The sequence below is a fragment of the Castanea sativa genome, chromosome 8 (assembly GCF_040712315.1).
Source record: "Castanea sativa cultivar Marrone di Chiusa Pesio chromosome 8, ASM4071231v1".
In the NCBI taxonomy this organism is placed as follows: domain Eukaryota; kingdom Viridiplantae; phylum Streptophyta; class Magnoliopsida; order Fagales; family Fagaceae; genus Castanea; species Castanea sativa.
Genome location: NC_134020.1, coordinates 14,312,790 through 14,338,690, shown reverse-complemented (window position 1 = coordinate 14,338,690; position 25,901 = coordinate 14,312,790). Strand labels below are relative to the sequence as shown.

At 42.3% G+C, this 25,901-nt stretch overlaps 1 protein-coding gene across 1 annotated transcript; it reads right to left on the bottom strand.

Moving 5' to 3' along the window:
• Nucleotides 1–16,069: 16,069 nt before the first annotated feature.
• Nucleotides 16,070–17,138, bottom strand: LOC142606879 (uncharacterized). Its single transcript, XM_075778243.1, has 2 exons — nt 16,693–17,138; nt 16,070–16,581 (listed from the first exon to the last, which is right to left on the bottom strand). Exons 1-2 carry the CDS (start codon nt 17,131–17,133, stop codon nt 16,081–16,083), a joined length of 942 nt encoding a protein of 313 aa, XP_075634358.1. The 5' UTR covers nt 17,134–17,138; the 3' UTR covers nt 16,070–16,080.
• Nucleotides 17,139–25,901: the final 8,763 nt, after the last annotated feature.

The following is a 25,901-nucleotide window of genomic DNA, read 5'->3' as shown; positions in this document are numbered from 1 at the left end:
ATAAAAGTGCACTAGTTCTTAAACTTTTGCACCGTCTACAGACAAGTTTGTGAAAGACGAGGCTATGTATGTAAGTATTTTCCTAAGGCACTAGCTTTTAAGCATGTGCCATATTTGTGGAAAATGTTTATATAATAATGTGGTTTGAATTTCTAATGTATTTAATGCATAAATCTAATTTCCATAATAGTGCCCACAAGGGGGACCAAAGCCTAAGACGAATGAAAATCTCTAGATGCAGGAATGTAACATTCTAAGCTTTCCTAGAAATGAGGATAAAGTAAAGAAAAATAAGCTAAGGCATACTTGTCTAAGCTTTCCTTGAAATGAGGATAAAGCAAAGAAAAATAAGCTAAGGCATACTCGTCTAAAAAGTAGATGGACGAGAAAAAATGCAGAAATTAAAGCATAAAGATCCAAGGATGAGAATCAGGCTAAGACGTTCCAATGTTCTAGGATGAGGCAGACGCTCGAAACATCTGACAAAAGACGAGTGCCAATGGCTCAAAGGACGAGGTAAAGGATTGACAAAACCATCATTGTCGCTTCTAAAGATGAGTCACACTTGAAAAAATATAAATAGCTAACAAAGACGTCCATGCATAGGTGGGTCGTCCATAAGAAAAATGCATGGACGACCATTCAACACTTGGAATGCTCAGACTATTTAAAAGCCAATAACATCTAATGATGAAAATAGAGGATAAACTCATCCATACAATAAAATTCAATACTGGATAAAAGTATACATTCATCAAAGTTTAAAACAATGGTAGACGACCGTCATCCAAAAACCCTTACAAAGTAAGCCTTAAAAGGCAATTGTTATTAAACTCATCCAGAACACTCTGGACGAGAGAATTGTACTCAAATACATCTTAATAAGGGTCTAAAAAATGGACCAAATCAAAGAAAAACAATAACACGGGAGTGAATTAAAAATCTCGTCTTCAAACAGGAGGAGCATCAGTATTGGGGTCGTCTTAAGCTGGCTTTGTAGAGGCATCATCCTCAACATTAACGTCCTCTGAGCTCGTCTAGAGGAGGGAACTTGAAGCAGCTCCACCAAGGTTAAGTTCAATAAGGTTGGAGTCAATTTCAGGGAACTTCTCCACTGCTTCCATCCTGAAATCTTTAAACCCAACTGCATAGTTGGTGTCCAGTAGATCAGTGAATTGTTTGGACACCTTAAACTCTGCAACTGCGTCTTCCTTAGCCTTTGCAAGAAGGGTGCTTAACTAGTCGTTCTTCTTCTTGAGGAGCTCAAGACGAGCGTCCTTCTATTTGGTGTCTGTCTTTAACTCCTCGACGTTGCTTTTCAGCTTCTTTGCATCCTCCTTAGCCTTGGTAGCCGCTTCAGCCCACCTCTTAGACTCGTCTTTTCCCTTTTGGACCGTCCTATCCAGTAGAATCCTCGTCTTGTCTAATTCAATTGCCTGCCTGGATGTGGCGATAAACTTAGACATTGCCTGCACCAGTTAAAATTTCATTATAATACGCATATATACGTAGCTGGCAAGACGAGGTATACATAATGTGAAAAAGGCATACCTTAAAAAGGTCATGAACGCCAGAACGTTCAAAATCCTTTAAAGACATGTCATAGCATGCCATTATGTCCTCGTCCGTCACGACCTTCTCAAACCTTTCCCAAGCCAAGTCCTCATTGGAAAGAAGGTTTTGAGGTACTTGTTGAGAAGGCTGAGACGAGGAAAGAGGGGTAACTTTGGACGATATTTGCACGGATGGGGGATCCTTAGGTTCAAAATCAACATCCAGAATTTGGATGGAATGACCCTGAGGGACGAGGAAAGGATTGGGTTAATCGTCCTGGGTTTGAGCGTCGTTGGCCTTGGACGACCTATGCTTAACCCTCTTTTCCTTACGTCTACTTGGAAGATTCCCAAAATCAACTCCAATGGACAAGCTCTTTCTTTTATCCCTAGTGGAAGGACGAGGCTGAGATTCCTCAAGGACAGGATGAGGATGAGACTCCTTGAGGGCAGGACGAGGTTGAGACTGAACCTCTGGCCCCACAACCTCGTCCATTATCTCCTTCCCTTTATTCTCCTTCATGGTAGCCATTCCTGCAGAGAAATTTGTTAGAATCACTTCTAGAAATAACAAAAGGGATCACTCGAAGTAAAAACTTATGTCTACGGACTGTACGCTCGTGGGCTGTGGCTTCAAGAGAAGGCTCAGGACCAAGTCCCCAAGTAGCGAGGCGTTGAAGAGTGACCAAGGAGTGAAAATCCCTCTCAGGGTGAAGACGAGCCTTTTGCACGCGTCCAAGGTAAAACCTGTTCAAGGACGGTCGTCTAATGCCTACAAGAAAAAGCTAGAGTTAAACGATTAAAAAACAATATGCAACAAGGAACGGTGCGTAGCAACCAACATACCTTCAGGACAAAGGTTCCTTAACTCTCCTGTGTAGGGAGGGAATGGATCCCTGTTAACCTCGATAGGGCATCTAGCCCAAAAGCCAGAGATGAAGAAGAACTCCGTCTTCCATTTCCTGTCTGAGGTGACTAAGGACTTAATTAGCCTATAATCTCTCTCTCTGGCTGTGAACTGATAAAAGCCAAGGGATTGGTTAATCTCAGAGGGCTTATAGCAAAAGAGGAACTCGTCCATAGTAAGAAGACGATCCCCCTCAAACTGTTAGAATTAGTACCCTTAAATCCTATTGTATGATACTATGTATGTTATTATTTATGACATTATGTATGACTTAATGTTATGTTTAATAAAGTTGTTTATTTTTATCTAAAAATAACGGTAACATGAATATTGGGACATTATCATATAGTCCATGAGATGCATTGTATGTGATTTATGTGATTTAGTCACAGAAGATGTAAATCACAAGTTCCTTGTAAACTCAAAATGTAGTTTGTAGTCGGTGATGAAAATTGGGCATTTCATTTGCGAAGACTATAACATATCAACTAAGATGATTTGTCTTGATCATGAAAATGGAGATTTCTAGTTGGTATGTTGATATGTTTTAAGAGTTCAAACATATTGAACTGGACCGTGTGACATTTATTATTCTTCCAACGACCGTCAAATGAATAATAAACTCACGACTTATATTTGCATGAACTCCTAATCCTGAGAGAATAATGAACTTGATCATGAGGTGTAGGTTGCTTTGATATATCAGGAGTAAGATCTAGAGTAACGGTCAAAACCTCAGTATGTTGGGCAACCACATTTAGTGTTGATGGAACATATATTCTCTAAGATAGAATTCATAGTCTCTTAACGGAGATACAAAATATTCCCTTAAGATAAGTTTAATGGTTTTGTTATTCAGAGAGTTAGGCCTAACCACTTTAGTAAGGAGTTACTAAAGTATATATTTATGGAATTGGATTTCATAAATATATGATGAATAAATGATTAAACCGGGTACTTAAGGATAAGATGTAGTAATCTACAAAGTGACAGTCTTCTTTCATGACTTTATATTACTACGAATATTTTATTAAGGGGTTGCATGTACAATAAAGTCTTGAGATATAATTTATAGATAAGGCCTAGAGTGCAACTATATTTATATAGTGGTATTAAATATAGTTAATGGTAACTTTGGACTTGTCAAGAGTTGACAAAAAAGCCTAAGGCCCATTGGAGCTAGTGTCTTATTAGTCCCTTTTGGTCCCACTCCAAGCCACACACTTAAGCCCAATTGGAAAGGCCCAAAAGGCCAGCCCAATTAAATAATCGGTTAGACACAAAGGGAGAAACATACAGAATTTTCTGTAGAGAATTTTAGAAGAATACTATTGCGAAGTGGTGCATGTTAGTGTTAGACACTTTGACATTTCTCCCTTAGAAACTGATTGAGAGACCACACATCATGGGCGTTAGTGGAATTGAAGTGAAAATTGAAAGTGTTCCCAAGTGATTTTGATCTTCAGTTTTTTTTTAAAAAATTCAGCGCTCCAAGGTACACTCTCTTGTTCTTAAATTCTGAAACTTATATAGTACATGTTAACTTTTATGAATGAAGTAGATCCATTATTTTTCCGCTGCGCACTTGCATATTTTCATCACAAACACCTCCCTCCATAAAACTTGCATCGCGACAATTAGCCTCCATGCGTTGGGGTTGAACTGACATATACCTAAACCTAACCTAGAAAGCACCTCCTTGGCAAAGGCATTAAGGGGCAAGCTCAAACCCCCCAAAAGGTAAGCCTCATAAATGCCAACGCCAAAACAGGATTGACAACACCACTCGTCATGCACAGGTACCCTGGGATTCAAGTCCTCAGGAATTTGGTACCAAGTCTTAAGGATGCCTAACTTTCTCTCGTTCGTCTTAGAGGTAACCCCAACGGCACAACTATAAACCACCTCTTCCTCGTCTTGAGCAGAAGACGAGGGAGCACTTGTACCAGCCCTAGACCCGGACACGGCCCTCGTCTTAAGGCTTTCCTAAAGTACCTCTATGGGAACCCCAGGGACACCAGACATATACTCATCTGTAGTATTTCCCTCACTACTGCTATTACAATCACTACTACTATCACTAGACCCACTAAAACTACTAGGGTCATGATACTCGTCTATGGCTTTGTCAACAATATTGCTAGGTGAAGAAAGGACTACCTTAGACATTCTTTAAGAAAGCTTAAAACCTGAGGACGAGGATGGAGAAAATACCTGAGTCTAGACGAGGGGGGACTATGGACGCAGGAAACTTCTAGACGAGGCGCTAAGACAAGAATGTCAAAGAAGAAAATTTGAGAAAATGCAGAGGGTACGAGAGGAATTCCACTATTTATAGGCATTGAAAAATGGTGTCTCGAATTACGTGACCAACCAGAACACGCCATGTGGCATTTCCCTCGAAAAATTAAATCAGCATGACAAATCGCCAATGAAATCACGACGCGTGGCACACATAACAACTAAACATAAAGACACACGTCCGAGAGATGACGTCATTTTATGTACTTCCTAGACGACCCATAGACAAGGGGGCAACTGATGGGGTACGAACTTCAATATCGTCCATGGAGGTCGTCCAGGACAAGATCAGGAAAGCAAAGGTTGTAAGAACCTCGTCCATAAAAATCTCATCCACGCAGGAAGGTGCTTGGACGAGGCTTTGCATGGTCAAGTTTTATACCACACCGTGTCGTCCAAGGGAACCACCAACCTCGTCCATGAGAAGGTCGTCCATAAAGGAACGACCTCCCATGGAAGCGAGATACGCTTGACTAGAGGACCTCTAGACGAGTACCCCCAGACGAACTCGTGACACTTGGGAAAATTCCTTGGTATGTACAGCAACTCCGTATCACACGCATAACTTCCAGTGACCGTTATGTGAGAAAAATGTAACTCCTAAGCAATTGTAGAAGTTATCCCTAAACCCTCACACCTCCTTGAATCCAGGGGAGGTTACAAGTCTAATAACTGCTTTTAGGACACTATATAAACGCTCATTCAGACCAAAATAAGGTACGCTTTACATTTCCCAAAAAGTTGGAACTCCAAAATTATAGAGAGAAAACTAACTTCGCCATCGGAGGGTTCTTGGCGGGCGACCCCGGTCACCTTTGATCGTTTTTCTTTCTTTTTCAGGCTATCAAGACAACAAGTAGTCCTTTCAAGTCCGAAGCATCCAGCCTACTGATTTTTTTTGCATCATCAATTTTATATATATATATATATATATATATATATATATATATATATATATATTAAGCCTGTTTTAAATAAGCAATAAGGGTAGACGACCAATGTCCAAAAATCCTTTAAAAGTAAGTCCATACCATGGACGAATGTATAGAACTTACGTCTAAAACATGGACGAATAAAATGTACTTAACAAAAAATAAAATGATCCAAGACAACGGATCCCATGAAAGCTACTAGAAATAAATATTGTTAATAAATGAGAATAAAAAGAAGTCACTTGGAGGCATCGTCTTGGGGCTAGCCCGAAATCTCGTCCAGAGGCAAATCAAAGGCATCGTCTTCCTCATTAACTCCATTTGAACTCTTAGCGAGCAAGGAACCAGTATTAGCCTCAAAGAGCTTGATCTTGGAGTAATCCACATTCAGAAAAGTCTCCATTGCCTCCAGACAAAAATCTTCAAAACCTGCAGTGTAATGCTGATCCAAAACATCCTTGAAGTCCTTAGACGACTTAAATTCGTCTATAGAAGCATCCTTAGCCTCTTCTAAAGAATCAAAGAACTAATCATTCATCCCCTGGTGTAATACCCAAAAAAAAAGTATTTAATTAAATCTTTTGTGGGGTCAATTTTATAATTTATAAATATAAGGAAGTTTTTAGAAAATAAAGTTGAAATCCTAGCTATATATAAGCTAATTTAAGTCAGCGTATAATGATAAATATTTTTAAGAAAGAAAACTACCCAAAATACTCAAATAGAGAAGGTTTGGCTACACAATTGAGGTAAGAGCCTAAGAATCTTTTTTTTTCTCAAATCTAAGTTTTATTTGGAATTAGAGCATTTTTTTTATGCAAGTATTTTGGCCAAGAAGTGAAACTACTTAAATATCTAATGAATTTTACGATCTGAATCAAAGAAGGGATTAAATTATATTCTTGAATATCTGTATTGTTTCGATAGATATCCTTTCCTACAACCACTTTTGCGTTAAGTATTAGATGGATCTGCAGGAAATTAGGCATGGTCATGGTGGTCCAATTCTGCACAGCTTTTGCCTTGAAAAGTTGTACTTTTGGTGAATAGGAAAGTCAGCAACAACATGATATTGATGATGTGAGTGTGTCACAGTATAGATGATGAGGGCTAAAACAAGAAACAAACAGCCTTCAACTTCTTTTTATGATTATATTTTGTTTATTGGTTTCGGTAGGGATGAATAGGAAGTCAATGAGGTTTGACCAGTCATAAATTATAGTGAAAAAAAAGAAGAAGAAAGGAAACAAAGGAACACGCGTACTTAAGGATGGCCCACGTGCCTACATAGTAGTAGGAGTTATGGTCTTATCTCTAGGACATTAGTTGTGGCAGAAAATAATAATAATAATAATAATAATAATATATGTATAAAGAAAAATATTATGATTAGGTGGAATTTTGGTGTGAGATAAGTGGATAGATATTGGCTATTTTTAGTAGTCTCTCTTTTGGCCGGGTACTGTTATAAGTCATTCTTAAATTATTTGACTATTAAGTAAAAATATTTGAAAATCGTTTTAGGTCGCATCTAAGGATTTTAGAAGAAGTGTTTGGGAGAAATTCCTTTTGGTATGGCTTTTGAAGGTAAGTAACCTTATCCTAATTGGTTTTATTTTGCGTATTTTAACTACTAAAAATTGTTTACAGTTGTTACTGTTAGGATTAGTGCCCTTAAATCCTATTGTATGATGCTATGTATGATATTATGTATGACATTATGTATGACATGATGTATGACTTAATATTGTGATTGATAAAGTTATTTTATTATTATCTAAAATAATGGTAACATGAATATGGGACATTATCATATAGTCCATGAGATGCATTGTATGTGATTTATGGGAAAAGTCATAGAAGATGTAAATCACAAGTTCTTTGTAAACTTAGAATTTATAGTTCGTAGTCGGTGATGAAATTGGGCATTTCATCTGAGAAGACTATAACGTGTCAACTAAGATGATTTGTCTTGATCATGGAAGTGGAAACTTCTAGTTGATATGTTGATATGTTTTAAGAGTTAAAATATATTGAACAGGACCGCTGTGAGATTTATTATTTTCCTAACGACTGTCAAATGAATAATAAATCTCACGACTTCTATTTGCATGAACTCTTAATCCTGAGAGAATAATGGACCTGATCATGAAGTGTAGGTTGCTTTGATATATCAGGAGTGAGATCTGAAGTGACGGTCAAAACCTCAGTATGTTGGGCAGCCACATTTAGTGTTGATGGAACATATATTCTCAAGATGGAATTCATAGTCTCTTGATGGAGATATAAAATAGTCCCTTGAGATAAGTTTGATGGGTTCAGTTATTCAGAGAGTTAGGCCTAACCACTTTAGTAAGAAATTACTAAAGTATATATTTATGAAATTGGATTTCATAAATATATAATGAATGACTTTAAAGAATTAAACCGGGTACTCAAGGATAAGATGTAGTAATTTACAAAGTGGCAGTCTACATTTATGACTTTGTGTTACTACGAATATTTTATGAAGGGGTTACGTGTATAATAAAGTCTTGGGATATAATTTATTAATAAGGCCTAGAGTGCAATTATATTTATATAGTGGTACTAAATATAATTAATGGTAACTTTGGACTTGTCAAGAGTTGACAGAAAAACCCAAGGCCCATTGGAGCTAGTGTCTTATTGGTCCCTTTTGGTCCCACTCCAAGCCACACACTAAAGCCCAATTGGAAAGGCCCAATAGGCCAACCCAATTAGATAATCAGTTAGTAATAAAGGGAGAAACATACAGAATTTTTATTAGTAAGAGATTAGAAAAGAAAAAGAAACGGTGTGTGAGAGAGTGTGAGACACACTTTCATTCTCCCTTTGAAAACTGATTGAGAGACCACACATCTTGGGCGTAAAGTGGAATTTGAGTGAAAATTAAAAGTGTTCCCAAGTGCTTCTAGTCTTTGTTTTGAATTTCTCCACACCAAGGTACGCTATCTTGTTCTTAAATTCTGAAATTTATGTAGTGCACGTTATCAATCATGAATGAAATAGATCCTAGTTCGTTGCTTCCGCTGTGGGTTTTGCATGAGATGCAAAACTAGAATTTTTCTTTCAGTTACAACTTTATTTCTATTGTATTACAGATTTCAAGTAAAGAACTATCACAAATATATCTGATTACTGAATATATGATGTATTTTATTTAATTGTTTTTAGCTATACTGATTCAAAGTAAAGAATAAAGAATTTTCACAAATATATATGAGTATTGAATATAAGATTTATTTTATTTAATTGTTTTTTTAGCTATATTGATTTAAAGTAAGAATATAGAAATATCACAAATATATTTGAATATTGAATATATGATTATATATGATGGGTACTGATTTTTCATCTTGAAGCCGTCCATAGAGGTCGTCCGTGACCCAACAGTATTGCAAGCACCCCAGAAAACCTTACCTATGACCATCTCGTCCAAAGAAGAAGAGACTAGGACGAGGTCGTCGTGACCAAGGAATGAGACACTCGTCCTGGGTGTCGGCGATCTCATCCTTAATAAATTTGTCCGTAGATGGAACGACCCCTATTCATGAGCTAAGCACACTCGACAAGGGGATACTAGGACGAGGGTATCATACTTAGGAAAATCTCCGAGTATAATGTGACAATTCCTTATTTTACGCGTAACTTCCAGGTATCCGTTGTAGTACATAACTTCTAAATGGTTAAGGAAGTTATTTTTAAATACTTACGCCTCCTTGAATCCATGGGAGGTTATAATTGCGATAACCGTCTATTAGAACACCATATAAACGCTTATTCAGACAAAGCAAAGGTACGTTTTTATTGCTCCCAAAAAGTTGGAACTCCCAAAAATATAGAGAGAAAACTAATTTTGCTATCGGAGGGTTCTTGGCCGGCAGCCCCGGTCACCTTTGATCGCTTTTCTTTCTTTTTTCAGGCCGTTGAGAGAGCAAGTGGTCCTTTCAAGTCCGAAGCATCCAGCCTACTGATTTTCTTTGCAACATCAGTTGGCGCCGTCTGTGGAAAAAGAAAAACAAACGAGCACCGTTCATTGTTCTTTTCATTCGACTATGTTTTTGTTGTCAAGGATTAGTCTTTCCCAGATAAAAGGCTGAATGGTTCGAACAAGATTAAGGGCTACCAGCCCAGGCCACCAGGAGAGTAGGGATGCTTCTAGCAACCCCCTTCGCGATCGCAGGTCAGCGCCTGTCATGCAACCGCCTTCCATTCAACATATACAATCCATGGCCGCCGCTATGGCAGAACTAACACGTCAGAACCAGGAGTTGAATAGGGAGATCAACCTCAGGAGGTAGCGCCAAGATGGGCACGTGGATGGACGAGCACCGAGTCAAGAAGGTAGAGGAGAAAATGTCGAGTCCGAAGATCAGACAAGGGGTACCGCTTCAAGAAGAGTGCCACACTTGGATAAAGAGATGGACCAGATGAGAAAATCCATGGATGAGATGAGGGAAAACATGAGGCGGGCGAACCTAGTGGATGATATTGTTCATCGAACGGACTTTCCTTTCACAGCTTCCATCAACAATCACTCCCTACCTCCAAAATTCAAAATGCCTTCTCTGGATTCGTATGATGGAAATCGCGACCCTTGCGATCATATTACGACCTTCAAAACGACCATGCACCTACAAGGAGTCCCGGACGAGATTATATGCAGAGCTTTTCCCACCACACTTAAGGGACCAGCGCGAGTGTGGTTCGGTAAGATACCCCCAAACTCGGTGGGATCATTTGAAGAGTTGAGTAAGTTGTTTGTCAACAATTTCATTGGGGGACAGCGTCACAAGCGTTCCTCCTCTAGTCTACTGACTATAGAGCAAGGGGAAAATGAGAGTTTGCGATCCTTTATCACCCGGTTTAACAAGGAGGCCTTGACGGTGGACGAGATGGATGACAAGTTATTGCTGGCCGCTTTCCACAATGGGGTCAATTCTGACTTGTTCATTCATAAGCTCTACGAGCAGGAACCACAGACTATGGCCGATCTCATCCATTAGGCCCAGAATTTTATGAATGCTGAGGACACCATCATAGCCAAGAAAAGAAAAAGGGCAGAACGCTTGGAAGCGGGTCACAATCGTTATTTGGATCAAGGACCTCGTCCAAAGAAAGCTCGGGTAGACGAGAAGAAAGATAAGGATGGTAAGAAGGCGAGTTCCTTCGCGAGGAATCAGTAATACACGCCCCTGACGATGCCACTAGAGCAGGTTCTTATGCAGATCAAGGATGATCCGTCCTTGAAGTGGCCGGATAAAATGAAGGGAGACCCCAAAAAGCGTAATCGGAGCAAGCACTGCCGCTTTCACAGGGACCATGGGCATGATATGGATGAGTGTTTTGACTTAAAGCAGCAAGTAGAAAATCTCATTAGACAAGGAAAACTGAGGAACTTCCTTGGACGAGACCAAAGAGATGAGAAAATGAAGGCCAAGGTGGAAAAATCATCACGTCCCCCACTAGGAGAAATAAGGGTAATTATTAGAGGAAACTCGACAGCGCAGTCATCCAAATCAAGGAAGACATACGTGAAGGTGGTGCAGAACATCCAACTGTCTGGACGACCTCCTAGGACGAGGGAAATAGACCAGCAGGACGTTACGTTTACGGACAAGGAAGCAGGACAACTTCACCACCCACACGATGATGCAATAGTTATCACCCTACTCATCTCTGACTACATGACCAAGAGGGTGTTGATAGACAATGGCAGTTCTGCAGACATCCTCTACTACCCCGCATTCCAGCAAATGAGGCTAGTACGAGATCAGCTTCGGCCAGTGAATTCGCAGTTGGTAGGATTCGGAGGAATGAAGGTGCAACCGGTGGGTACCATCACACTACCAGTGGTTGTTGGAACATATCCACAGCAGATAACCAAGGAGGTAAATTTTCTTGTTGTTGATTGTGCATCGTCATATAATGCAATTATTGGAAGACCAACTCTGAATAGCTGGAAGGCGGTAACCTTTACCTACCACTTGTCCATCAAATTTTCAACCGAGCACGGAGTAGGCCAAGTACAAGGAGATCAGTTGGCCGCTAGAGAATGCTACTTAGCTATGCTGGCGATGGACGAGCACATACAGGCAATGAGTATAGAAGGGAGAAGGATCGCGGCGGAGCCCACTGAAGCATTAGAAGACGTCCCTTTGGACGAGAACCAACCTGAGAAGTTTACTAGAATTGGGGCGAGCATGGAAGAGGGGGCAAAGCATGCTTTGGTTCGATTTCTGAAGAAAAGCCTCGATGTCTTTACATGGAGTCATGAGGACATGCCTGGCATTGATCCGAGTGTCATTACCCATCACCTGAATGTGTGTCTCCATTCAAAATCAGTGCGTCAGAAGAAAAGGATTTTCGCTCCTGAGCGAGACAATGCCATTAAGGAAGAAGTACAGAAGTTGGTCGCCGCGGAGTTCATCCGAGAAGTTTATTATCCAGATTGGTTGGCGAACGTGGTCATGGTCAAGAAAGCTAACGGCAAATGGCGAATGTGCGTGGACTTCACTAATTTAAACAAAGCTTGCCCCAAGGATAGTTACCCATTGCCACGCATTGACCAGTTGGTGGACTCGACGGCAGGTCACAGAGTGCTTAGCTTCATGGACGCTTTCTCAGGTTACAACCAGATATAGATGGATGAAGCGGATCAGGAGAAGACCTCATTCATTACGAGCCAAGGTTTGTATTGCTACAAGGTAATGCCCTTTGGTTTGAAGAACGCAGGGGCGACTTACCAAAGGCTGGTTAACCATATGTTCCGTCCTCAAATCGGGCTAAATGTGGAGGTTTATGTAGACGACATGCTGGTAAAGAGCCAGGACGAGGATAAACATCTGGACGACCTTCAAGAGACTTTTGATACATTGCGGCGGTATAACATGAAATTAAATCCAAGCAAGTGCGCTTTCGGAGTTTCGTTAGGAAAATTTTTGGGGTTCATGGTGTCGCACAGAGGAATTGAAGCAAATCCGGACAAAATCCAGGTGATACTGAACATGGAACCACCAAAAAATATCAAGGAAGTCCAGTCCCTTACCGAGCGGGTTGCCGCCCTTAACAGGTTTGTCTCGAAAGCTACTGATAAATGTTTGCCTTTCTTTAAAGTCCTTAGGAAGGCATTTGAATGAACAGACAAGTGTCAAAGGGCCTTCCAAGACTTGAAGACATATCTCATGACAGCGCCGCTATTGAGTCCATCTGTACCTGGGGAAGTGTTGTATTTGTATTTGGCAGTGTCCCCACACGCAGTAAGTTCAGCGTTGGTCAGAGAAGAAGGGAGAGTCCAGAAACCGGTTTATTATACAAGCCGTGCAATGAGAGGAGCAGAAGGACGATACCCGATGATGGAGAAGCTAGCATTTGCACTGATCACGGCTTCCAGGAAGCTGAGGTATTATTTTCAGGCTCACATCATCAACGTCCTAACAGACCATCCCATAAAGAAGGTAATGAACAAGTTGGAAACTGCTGGACGGTTAGTACAGTGGGCCGTTAAGCTTAGTGAGTTTGATATCAGATACCTCCCAAGGAGTGCGATAAAGGCGCAGGCATTGGTAGATTTCATCGCAGAGTTCACCCCCAACCAGGATGAGCTGGACAAGGACGAAAGTGCTGAGAAATGGGTGATCAATGTCGATGGGTCGTCCACACTGTATGCAAGAGGAATTGGGGTTATACTGAAGTCCCCCAAGGGTGACAGGCTGGAGTATGCAGCCTGTCTGCAGTATCAAACTACCAACAACGAGGCTGAGTACGAGGCTCTACTCAAGGGATTGGAGTTGGCTAAGTCCCTAGGGGTGGAGTCGGTAACAATCAGAGGAGATTCTCAGTTGGTCATTAACCAAGTAAATGGAATGTGTGATGCTAAGGAAGATCGAATGAAGAAATACCTCAACAAAGTGAAACGACTTGCACGAAAATTTTCAGCTGTAAGTTTTGTTCAACTACCGAGGGAGGAAAATACGGAAGCGGACGCCTTGGCAAAAGCAGCTTCGGCAGGGGTGACAGACGAGTACGACAACATCCAATACATGCTGAGCATAGACATTCCTGACATATAGCAGGTAGGAGGAGGAGAAGATTGGATGAGTCCAATAATGATTTATCTCAAAGATGGAAGGCTTCCAGAGGACAAGGACGAAGCGAGAAAGTTGAGGGTCAGGGCAGCCAAGTACGTCCTCATAAATGAAGTATTGTACAAGCGAGGTTTTTCCCAACCTTACTTAAGGTGCTTGGCTCCTGACGAGTCAAACTATGTTATAAGGGAAGTTCATGAAGGAGCATGTGGAAATCATTCAGGAGCAAGGTCGCTAGTCCATAAGATCGTCTGTGCCGGCTACTACTGGCCTACAATGCAGGGAGATGCTAAAGCCTATGTCAAGGTATGTGACCAGTGTCAGCGCTATAGCAATGTACCTAGGCAGCTGTCAGAGTACCAGACCCCAATGATAGCCCCATGGTCCTTCGCACAGTGGGGACTGGATATCCTAGGCCCTTTTTCCCATGGGAACCCGGCAAATGAAGATTCTGGTGGTAGGAATCGATTACTTCACCAAGTGGGTAGAAGCCGAATCTCTCGCAGCAATCACTCAGCAAAATGTGAAAAATTTTGTACGGAAGAACATTTTATGTAGGTTCAGAGTACCCAGGGTTTTAGTATCGGATAATGGACGTCAATTCGACAACGCACCCTTCAGAGACTTCTGCAATCATTTCAGAATCAAGAATCACTATTCCTCACCCTCCCATTCACAGGCAAATGGGCAAACAGAAGTAGTGAACCGATCCTTGCTGAAAATCATCAAGACTCGGCTTGAGGGGGCAAAAGGGATTTGGCCAGACGAGCTACCAGGCGTTCTTTGGGCCTACAGGACGACAATACGAACCCCAACAGGAGAAACCCCCTTTAAGTTAGCCTATGGAAGTGAAGCCGTTATACCGGCAAAAGTCCATATAGCTAATCATCGAGTGATGAAGTATCAGGAAAGAGAGAACGCGGAGCAACTTCGTCTTGACCTCGATCTTATTGACGAGGTAAGAATGGACGCGGAGCAAAGGATAGCAAGATACAAGAACCTTATGGCTAGACAGCATGATGCCATGGTAAAACCCAGGCGGTTCAGTATTGGGGACCTTGTTCTCAAAAGAGTCTCCTTGGCAACCAGGAACCCAGCTCATGGAAAGTTGGGACCTAATTGGGAAGGACCCTACAGGGTAATTAACTGCAAGAGGCAAGGGTCTTACTACCTGGAAGCTCTGGACGGACGGAAGTTAGAGCATCCCTGGAATGTGGAACACCTAAGGAGGTACTATCAGTAACGAGCAGGGACGAGGGAAATCACTAGCAAAGTTGCAGCTATAACCTATGTTCACTTATACTTACTGTTGTGTTCTTACTACTATTATGGTGTGTTATGAATAAAAAGTGCACTAGTTCTTAAGCTTTTGCACCGCTAACAAAACAGCTTATGAAAGACAAGGTTATGTATCTTTCTTAAGTATTTTAATAAGGCACTAGCTTATAAGCATGTGCCACGTTTGTGAACAATGTTCATGTAATAATATGGTTTGGATTTCTTATGTATTTGATGCATAGATCTAGTTTCCATAATAATACCCACAGAAGAGGCAAAAGCCTAAGACAAATAGAAATCTTCAGATGCAGAAAAACTCGTCCAAAGCTTTCCTTTAAATAAGGATAAAGCAAAGACAAATAAGCCAAGGCGTACTCGTCCAAGCTTTTCCTTAAATAAGGATAAAGCAAAAATGCTTTCCTCTAAATCAGGATAAAGCAAAGAGAGAAAGCCAAGTCCCACTCGTCTAAAGAAAAGAAAAAAAAAAAGGGGGTAGGCGTTATGGCATAACAGAGACGATAAGCTAGTCAAGACGCCTCAATATTTTGAGACGAGTAAAACATAAAATTCTTGTGGAAAGACGAGAAATAATTGCCTAAAGGACAAGCAAAAGCAATGCAGTCATCATAATCGTCCTAAGTGGGTCATCTACGAGGAAATCACATAGACGATCATTCGACACTTGGAAAAAAAGCATAAATAATAAAAGTAATGCATAAACTCGTCTATTAAACGACAGCAACAAATGAAAATAAACATTCATTAAAGATCAAAGGGTAGACGACCACTGTCCAAAAACCCTTATAAAATAAGCATTAAAAGACAATTGTTAATAAACTCGTCCAGAACACTCTAGACGAGGTAATTGTACTTGAATACATTTTAAATTAAAGAGAGAGAGAGAGAGAGAGAGAGAGAGAGAGAAGAAGAAGAAGAAGAAGAAGAAGAGAAGAAAACACTTTGAAAGGAAATAATAATAAAATCTTTGGATAGCAAGGGCATCAGGCATCGGGGTCGTCCTGGGCAGGCTTGGTCGAGGCATCGTCTTCAATATTCACATCTTCAGAGCTAGTCTGAAGAAAAGAACTAACAGCACCCCCTAATTGAAGGACGATAGGGCTGAAATCAACCTCTGGAAACTTCTCCTTCGCCTCCATGCGAAAATCTTCAAATCCAGCCGCGTAGTTGGCGTCCAGAAGGTCAGTTAATTGCTTCGAGGCCTTGAATTCCTCCACTGCATCGTCTTTAGCCTTCTCAAGGGAGTTGCTTAACTCGTCAGCCTTCCTTTGAAAGTGGTCAAGACGAGTGTCTTTCTCCACTATGTCAACTCTTAGCTCCTCAACGAGGTTTAGCAAACCCTTGGCCTCGTCCTTAGCCTTAGCCACTGTTTCAGCCCAGCCTTTGCAGTTGTCCTTGACTTCCTGTATTCTCCTCTCCAATAAAAGCCTCGTCTTATCCAGCTGAGTAGCCTGCCTGGACGCAGCTATGAACTTTGACATGGCCTACACAAGCAATTACGAATTTTCGTATTAAGCAAAGCAAATAAGCTTAATGATGAGGAAAATATAAAATAAAATAAAATAAAAAAATGAGAAGAAATTTATATCAATTACCTTGAAAAGATTGTGGACACTTGAGTGTTCAAACTCTTTCAAGGACATGTTATAGCATGCAGCCACATCCTCGCCAGAAACTGCTTTTTCAAACCTTTCCCAGGCCAAGTCCTCACTCTCAAGGAGGTTTGACGCGACTTCAACAGGAGGCTGGGACGAGGTAGGAACACTAGTTTTAGGCGGAGGAGGGTGAGCAAGCTCAGACGACTCCACGTCAAGAATCTGGATGGACGGCGATTGAGATGGAGGAGGAACAGGGACAGCAGGAGAGACGACTCCAGGCTTGGACGACCTCCTATGCTTCGCTCTCCGGCTGGGGAGATTTTCAAGATTAATGGCCTTCGACAGGCTTCTCTTGTCACCAGCAGCAGGACGAGCTCTAGTTTCGGCGTCTTGCCTAGTAGGCTCGTCTGCAACTCCCTTGCCTTTGTTCTCCTTCATGGTAGCCATCCCTACAAAAAAATAGACGAATAAATCAACAAATGTCCTTATGACGGCATGATTAAGTTGATGGCAAAACAAAAAAAAAAATCCCAAGGCAATTCCTTATTTTACGCGTAACTTCCAGGTATCCGTTGTAGTACATAACTCCTAAACGGTTATGGAAGTTATTTTTAAATACTTACGCCTCCTTGAATCCAGGGGAGGTTATAATTGTGATAACCTTCTATTAGAACACTATATAAACGCTTATTCAGACAAAGCAAAGGTAAGTTTTTATTGCTCCCAAAAAGTTGGAACTCCCAAAAATATAGAGAGAAAACTAATTTTGCCATCGGAGGGTTCTTGGCCAGTAGCCCCGGTCACCTTTGATCGCTTTTCTTTCTTTTTTCAGGCCGTTGAGAGAACAAGTGGTCCTTTCAAGTCCGAAGCATCCAGCCTACTGATTTTCTTTGCATCATCAATATATATATGTATTTGAATAAGATATATTTTTGTTAGAAACTATGATTTCATATATATGATTATGGACAATCTGCCTATGAATTGATTCTGATACCCAGCCAATGAGGGTTATTCATTAGTATTCTGATACCCAAACGAATGTGAGTTATTCATTGGTACTCTAATACCCAGCCAATGTGGGTTACTCATTAGTACTCTGATACCTAGTCACGAGGATATAGCGAGACCATAGTCATAAGATTGTTAAGATTATGAATTACGTTTGAATATTTGAACTATGTTGAGTCCTTAGAACTACATATTTGATTTTGGAAATATTTGAGTATTTGAACTATTTTGATTCATTAAATTTGCTTATGTATTTTTGGAATCTATTGTAAGTTATAGCTTTTGATATATGAAAAACTGGAACCTATTATAAGCTATAGCTTTTGATATATGGAAAATTGACTACTTTCTAAACCATCTATGCTATATTTGTAAGATTAAAGTATGTGATCTGTTTGCAACTTATTATTTTAAGACTATGAAACTTCTTTAGTTATTTTTGAAAACTCATAGTATATTATAACTTTAAAAGATTCATATTACATCTTATTACTTTACAGATCTATTACTTAATAGAACTTATTAGGATTTTAGTTACTTATTGAGTTGTTAGCTCATCCCCTTTTCCCCTCCAGTTTCAAATTGTGAAGAATAGCAAGTTTTGAGAACTTTGATGTTGTGTTATGAGCAGGAAAAGAAGCTTAGTGATTTTGGGATTGGTTGATCTTCTAATAGTTTTATAATTATTAGCCAATTGGCATTATGTACATAAGGTTTGGATTTTGTTCCTATTAAATTATTGAATATCTATTCTTAAAGAAATAATTTTGAGGTATTTTGGATTTATTTGATTTAAATTTGAGGATAAAATTTAGTTGCTAAGAAGGCCTTGCACACTTGTAGGGTGCTTACTTTATAAACGTGCGGCAATTGTTACGTGCCTATCTTTATAGGTGGGTTCGGGGCGTGACACTTGAAGATGATCCAAACGAGACTCCTTTTCAACAATATTAGTCTTCAACTCTTCATCTAACCCTTCAAGTTCCTCACCTCATTGACCAGTCATATTCCTCTCTACTTGATGTTTAAGCTTGTGGGCCAAACTCTTGTTATCCTTACTTAACCTCTCATTATCTTTGCTCAATTCTCATCCTTGATGAGCTACAGCCATGACCTTAACCAAGGCCTATAGACGAAAGAACGAGATCAAGAAGTTTTATAAATGATGGGACTGACGAAGATAAGCATAGACAAAGCTGCCTTCACGGATGAACATGACCAGTATCCGCGTCATCAAAAAGAGTTAATGCCATTCAATGTTGCCAATAAAGCCCCAACCGTTACAAGACCAGCTGGACGAACCGATGGGAACGCATTAAAGTCCATAACTCCACCAGAGACGTTATCAGGGAGTCATTAACACTCCAACGGCTATAATCCCCAAGGGTATATAAAACCCTCACAACACTAATACAAGGTACAAAAAAATGACATCACAACCTGAACTAATTTTATTCTTGATATTTCGGCTATTGCCTTCTTTCGTACTGACTTTGCCATCGAAGGCGTTATGGCAGGCACCACACCGGTGACCACTCAAATAAGTTCTTGCTCCCTAAAGGTTGTCAGAGTACTGCCAGGAACCATCTGGACGAATCCCAGAGGAACTGACGAGATACTGCTTCATTAGTTTGGCGCCGTCTGTGGGAACCGACTTTCTCATACAACCAGAACGTGGTCCCTACCAGCTCCAGATGGAATCCAACCAGGACTCAGCGGCCTTGGCGCAGCAAGTCCGAAATCTCGCAGCCACCGTCGAAGAACTTACCAGACAGAATCAAGAGATGAGACAGAGGTTACAGCAAGAAGAGAACCGGTCAAGAGCTGTCCAAGAGGACGAAGGGGATAGCCATGGAAGAAGTGACCGACGGAGAACGGTAACCCCAGAGGAATAGCATTCCGACATCCTCCAAGAGATGAGAAAGGAGATTGATGAATTAAGAAATGCCATCAAAGAAAAGACCGACCGAAGCCTGGATAAAATGGTCAGAGCAACGGACTCCCCTTTTACCATGGCAGTCTTAGAACGACCGGTACCGGCGAAATTTCGGTTGCCTCAGCTCGAGCCTTTTGATGGGCTCAAGGATCCCCAAGATCACCTTAACACCTTCAAGACAACTTTAGGCCTTCAACAGCCCCTTGATGAGATCATGTGTCGATCTTTCCCCACTACGCTGAAGGGAGCTGGACGAGAGTGGTTCACGAGATTGCCCACTTCGTCCATCGACAACTTTGAACAGTTAAGTAACGCTTTCCTGCGCCATTTTGTCGGGGGGCAACGCCCCAAGAGACCAGCGGATCACCTACTCACTATTAAGCAATGAGAGAGGGAGACCTTGCGGTCGTACGTAAAACGCTTCACTCGAGAGACCCTAGAGGTGGACGACGCGGACGATAAGGTCCAGCTGACGACATTTAAAGCAGGGCTTAAGTCCAGAGAATTTGTCGTCTCGTTAGCAAAGAATCCGCCCCGGACAATGGCGGAGATACTATTGAAGGCCCAAAAGTACATGAATGCTGAGGACGCACTGGCGGCCATCATGAACGAGGGGAAGCCAAAGATGGAAGGAAGGAAGGAAGACGAACGCAGGGGACAAAAGAGGGAGCGCCCAAGTCGCCGGGGAGGTGACATTGACAGACGAAAAGACGAGAAAGTTCCACGACCGGTAAAATTCACACCTCTAATTATGCCTGTTGACAAGATTTTGACACAGATCCAGGATCAACACCACCTAAAGTGGCCAAGGCCCTTGCACTCGTCACCAAGTGTGCGGGACAAAAGCAAATACTGCCGATTCCACAAGGATCATGGCCATTACACATTGCCGAGATCTGAAAGGACAGATAGAAGAATTGATACGGAAAGGAAAACTTCAGAAGTACGTAAAGAAGGCAGACTCCAGCAGGTTCAGGGAGGGCGACACGAGCCAACGAGAGCCCTCGTCCAAGAACGAGAGTCGCCAATCTCAACCACAAGAGGTGATCGAGGAGATAAGCACAATAGTAGGAGGACCTTTCATGGGGGGATCATACAAGTCCCTCAAGAAAGCATGCCAGAGACAAGTAAACAGTGTCCATATGGAACCCCTATTGAAACAAAGACGGATGAACCAGGATATATTCTTCAGCGAAGAGGACGCGAGGGGAGTCAGGCAGCCCCATAACGACCCTCTGGTGATAGCACTCACAATTGAAGGGTTCAACACTAAAAGGATCCTTGTCGACAACGGTAGCTCTGCAGACATCATGTACCTATCGGCCTTCCAACAGTTGAAACTAGGTCCTGGTAGATTGCGCCCGTTTGAGTCCCCCCTCGTCAGCTTTAGCGGTGACAGAGTATATCCCAAGGGCATTGTGACACTAAAAGTCACAATAGGCGCCTACCCGAAGCAGCAGACCCGTCATCTAGACTTTTTAATGGTAGATTGCCCCTCTTCATACAATGTGATCATTGGGAGACCCACGCTTAACCGGTGGAAAGCAGCAACGTCCACCTACTGCCTAAAGATAAAATTCCCAACCGAAGACGGAGTTGGTGAGGTAAAAGGAGACCAAGTTTTGGCCAGAGAATGCTACCAGGCCGTGTTGGCTGCAGGAGAAAACCACACATGGACGATCGAGGGAGAAAAAGAAGACAACATGGAAGCCCTAGAAACGGTGGAACTCGTTGAGGGGGAAAACTTAAAGGTGACGAGGATAGGTACAACCATAAGCCCCGAGATGAGGAATGAACTCGTCCGTTTCCTTAAAAGAAATTTGGACATATTTGCATGGAGTCACGAAGATATGCTGGGTATACCATGCCAGGTAATCCAGCACGAGTTAAAGACAGATCCCAAGAAAAAACCCGTCCAGCAGAAACGACGGGTCTTTGCCCCCGAACGAAACCAAGCAATCACGGAAGAAGTTAACAGATTGTTGCAGGTAGACTTCATCCGAGAAGTTTACTATCCCGAATGGCTGGCCAACGTCGTGCTAGTGAAGAAAGCAAATGGAAAGTGGAGAATGTGTGTGGACTTCACGGACCTGAACAAGGCCTGCCCGAAGGATAGTTTTCCCCTGCCGAGGATAGATCAGTTGGTAGACTCTACGGCTGGACATAAATTACTAACATTCATGGATGCATTTTCAGGTTACAACCAGATAAAGATGGCTGAGGAAGATCAGGAAAAAACTGCTTTCATCACAAGCCAGGGACTCTACTGCTATAAGGTAATGCCCTTCGGACTAAGAATGCAGGAGCAACGTACCAAAGACTGGTAAACAAGATGTTCAGCAAGCAAATTGGGAGAAATATGGAGGTATATGTGGACGATATGCTCGTCAAGAGCAAAGAAGAGTTGACTCACCTGGACGACCTGGGAGAGACATTTAACACCCTCCGAAGATACCAAATGAAGCTCAATCCTAGTAAGTGTGTGTTTGGAGTAGCTTCAGGAAAGTTCTTAGGGTTTATGGTATCCCAGAGAGGAATAGAAGCAAACCTAGAGAAGGTGCAAGCAATACTCAACATGGCATCACCCAAGACCATCAAGGAAGTCCAAAAGCTCACAGGAAGGATAGCTGCACTCAATAGGTTCGTCTCTAAAGCGACGGACAAATGTCTCCCATTTTTCAAAACATTGAAGCAAGCCTTCGCCTGGACTGACGAATGTGAGGCAGCTTTTCAAGAGCTCAAGCGTTACCTCGGTAGCCACTCATCTTGAGTCCCTCAAAAGCAGGGGAAAGCCTTTATCTATACCGGCAAGACATCGCTTACGCGCCGCGTGCGGCCTTAATTCGAGAGGAAGATAAGAAGCAGCTCCCAGTTTACTATGTCAGCCAAGCCTTCCAAGGAGCAGAGGCCAGGTATCCCAGGATTGAGAAGATTGTTTTCGCCCTAATAGTGGCTTCACGAAAGCTATGACCATACTTCGAAGCACACCCTATCCTTGTAATGACGGATCAACCCATCAGGAAATCCATGAACAAGCCTGAAGCAGCTGGGAGAATGGTCCAATGGGCAATCGAACTCAGCCAGTTCGACATCGAATACCATCCTAGAACGGCCATCAAGGCGCAAGCTCTAGCAGACTTCATAGCGGAGTTCACCCTTCCAGACGATGACGACGACAAAAATGAGGTGGAACGGTGGATGATTCAGACTGACGGATCGTCAACCCAAAAGAGGGGAGGAGTAGGGGTCATTATAAACACCCCCGATGGAGAAAAACTCCAATATGGAGTCCAATTAAAATTCCCGGCAACCAACAACGAGGCTGAGTACGAAGGCATACTGATAGGACTGAGACTTGGCAAAGCCCTCGAGATTAAGAACCTGCTTATTCAGAGCGACTCGAAACTGGTAATAGGGCAGATCAGGGAAGAGTATGAGGCGAAGGAAGAGAGGATGCAGAAGTACCTCAAGCTGATTAAACATTTAGCTCGTGGGTTCGACAAGTTGAATTTCGTCTGGATCCCAAGAAACCAGAATGCAGCGACGGACGAGGTCGCAAAAATGGCCTCGTCCGAAGAAGAACCAACGAACAATGAGATTCTCATGGAGATTCAGAAATACCCTAGCATCGAGGAAGTCCCAGTATTCCCCATCCAGAACATAGGTGGTTGGATGGCACCGATCGTCTCATACCTTCAAGACGGGCATCTCCCTCATGACTCAATGGAGGCCAGGAAGATTAAAGCAAGGGTGGCCAGATTTACAATTTTGAATGATACCTTATACAAAAGAGGGTTCTCCTTGCCTTATTTGAAGTGTATCGACGAGGAAGAAGCTAAGTACGTCCTCCACGAAATCCACGAAGGGATTTGCGGAGACCACGCCGGGCCCAGATCCTTGGTAAGCAAAGTTATTAGAGCAGGATATTTCTAGCCAACTATGAGTGCAGGTTGCGCTATGGAGCTCGTCAAGAGGTGCGATAAGTGCCGAGGTTCGGAACGTCCAGGCCGCCAAGAAAAGATGACAACGATTACCTCCCCCTGGCCATTCGCACAATAGGGGATCGATATCGTCGGCCCATTACCCCTTGGAAAAGGACAGGTACGATTCTTGCTCGTCGCTATCGACTACTTCACTAAATGGGTCGAAGCAGAAGCAATAGCAACGATCACAGAGGCGAGAACCCGTAGCTTCGTGTGGAGAAATATAATTTTGGAGGTGTTCGGATTCCGCAAACGATCATTTCGTATAATGGTCGACAGTTCAGACAACAGGATTTAGAGACTTTTGCTCAGGGCTAGGTATCAAGAATAAGTTCTCGTCACACGGGCACCCAGAACGGCAAACGGAAGTAACTAATCGAACGCCTGCTCAATCATCAAAGCACGTACTCAGACGAAGCTGGGTGGCGCGTGGCCGAAGAATTGCCCAATGTCTTGTGGGCCCATGCACGCAAGAACCCCACGGGAGAGACGCCTTTCAGGCTCACTTATGGCACTGAAGCAGTAATCCCAGTCGAGGTGGGTATGGCAAGCACCAGGTGAGAAGTATTCCGCGAGGAGAACAACAACGACCAGCTTCGAATCAATCTGGATTGCTTAGACGAGGTAAGGGACAAAGCCTCGAACATGACGATGAAGTACCAGCAGAAGATGATTGAATACTATAACAAAAGGGTCAGGCTCAAAAGACTAGAAATTGGCGACCTCGTCTTACGTAAGGTGACGACTGCAACTAGAAACTCCGCCCACAGGAAACTCAGTCCCACATGGGAAGGACCTTACAAAGTCGTGCACTACTCCCGACGAGGTAGCTATCATTTGGAGACCCTAGACGGACAGAAACTCCCGCGACCTTGGAACATAGAACACTTGAAGAAGTACCACCCACAGATGTAAATCGAGAATGTACCAATTCGTCAAAATTAATGAAATGATGGTTCAAATAATGTGTTCATACAGGTACCAAGTCCCGGAGACCCAAAAAACAAAAAAATGCCTCAGTAATAAGATTCCGCATTGACGGATGTACATTACTGACGAAGGCAAAAAAAAAATGCCTAAGTAATAAGATTCCGCATCGACGGATGTACATTACTGACGAAGGCAAAAACAAAAAAAATAATGCCTAAGTAATAAGATTCCGCATCGACGGATGTACATTACTGACGAAGGCAAAAACAAAAAAAATGCCTGAGTAATAAGATTCCCCATTGACGGATGTACATTACTGACGAAGGCAAAAACAAAAAAAAATGCCTAAGTAATAAGATTCCGCATCGACGGATGTACATTACTGATGAAGGCAAAAACAAAAAAATGCCTAAGTAATAAGATTCCGCATCGACGGATGTACATTACTGACGAAGGCAAAAACAAAAAATGCCTAAGTAATAAGATTCCGCATCGACGGATGCACATTACTGACGAATGCAAAAAATTGACATACAGGAGAACATGTCCAAGTAGATACGATATTATAAAAGCCTAAAAACCAAAGGCCATTGTTCATAGAAAACAACCCATAAACACTGGGCTAAAAATACACATGAAAATTTTTTAGTTGTCCTGGAAATTGAACCTTAAAAACATGTCAGGCACCTCAAAAAAAAAAAAAAGAAAGAAAGAAACTTCTTAATAACAGGTTCAAACATCCAGATCGGCATCGTCTTCAGCTGGGGCATCGAGGGCAGGGGCATCGATGACGCGAGCATCAGGAACGTCCCTAGGAGCTTCGGTGGCGGCGGCTTGGGCGGCCTCGTCAGCAGAGATCTCCTTGTCGACCTCCTCCATATCCAGCACCTCCAAATCTACCCCGGAAGGATGCTTGATGCAATACCTCCTCAAGAGCTCAAACCCCTTAAAATACCAGCTGAAGAGCACGAAGTTGTACTCCTCGGTCTGCTGGAAGCCCCCGATGGCCCTAGAGGCGACGACCTTAATTTTCTCCTTCGCGGTTGCGAGCTACTCGTCCTTTTCCAGAACCAGCTGCTGCTCAACCTTAAGATCGTCACCTAGCTTTTTGACCTCGTCCTTGTATTGGTGAACGTCCTCCATCGCGGCTATCAAGTCCCTCTTCAGCTTCGAGTTCTCCATCTCCAGGACTTTGATCCGAGAAAGCGAGGACTCGACCTTGGCTTCCTGAGCTAGATACTCCGCTGAAAAATGGATGGCTTCCCCCAACACCTAAAAAAAAAAAGAGACATGCGAAGGAATAAATAAGAAGGGGGGCATATATGTAGATGCGTCATGTAAAACAA

Bases quoted from the DNA above. Each gene is read 5' to 3' on its own strand.
- LOC142606879 (XM_075778243.1), bottom strand. From the start codon at position 17,133: ATGAAGGAGAACAAAGGCAAGGGAGTTGCAGACGAGCCTACTAGGCAA. The intron at 16,582-16,692 runs GTAATTGATATA...TTGCTTGTGTAG, and splicing joins GTGTCCACAATCTTTTCAAG to GCCATGTCAAAGTTCATAGC.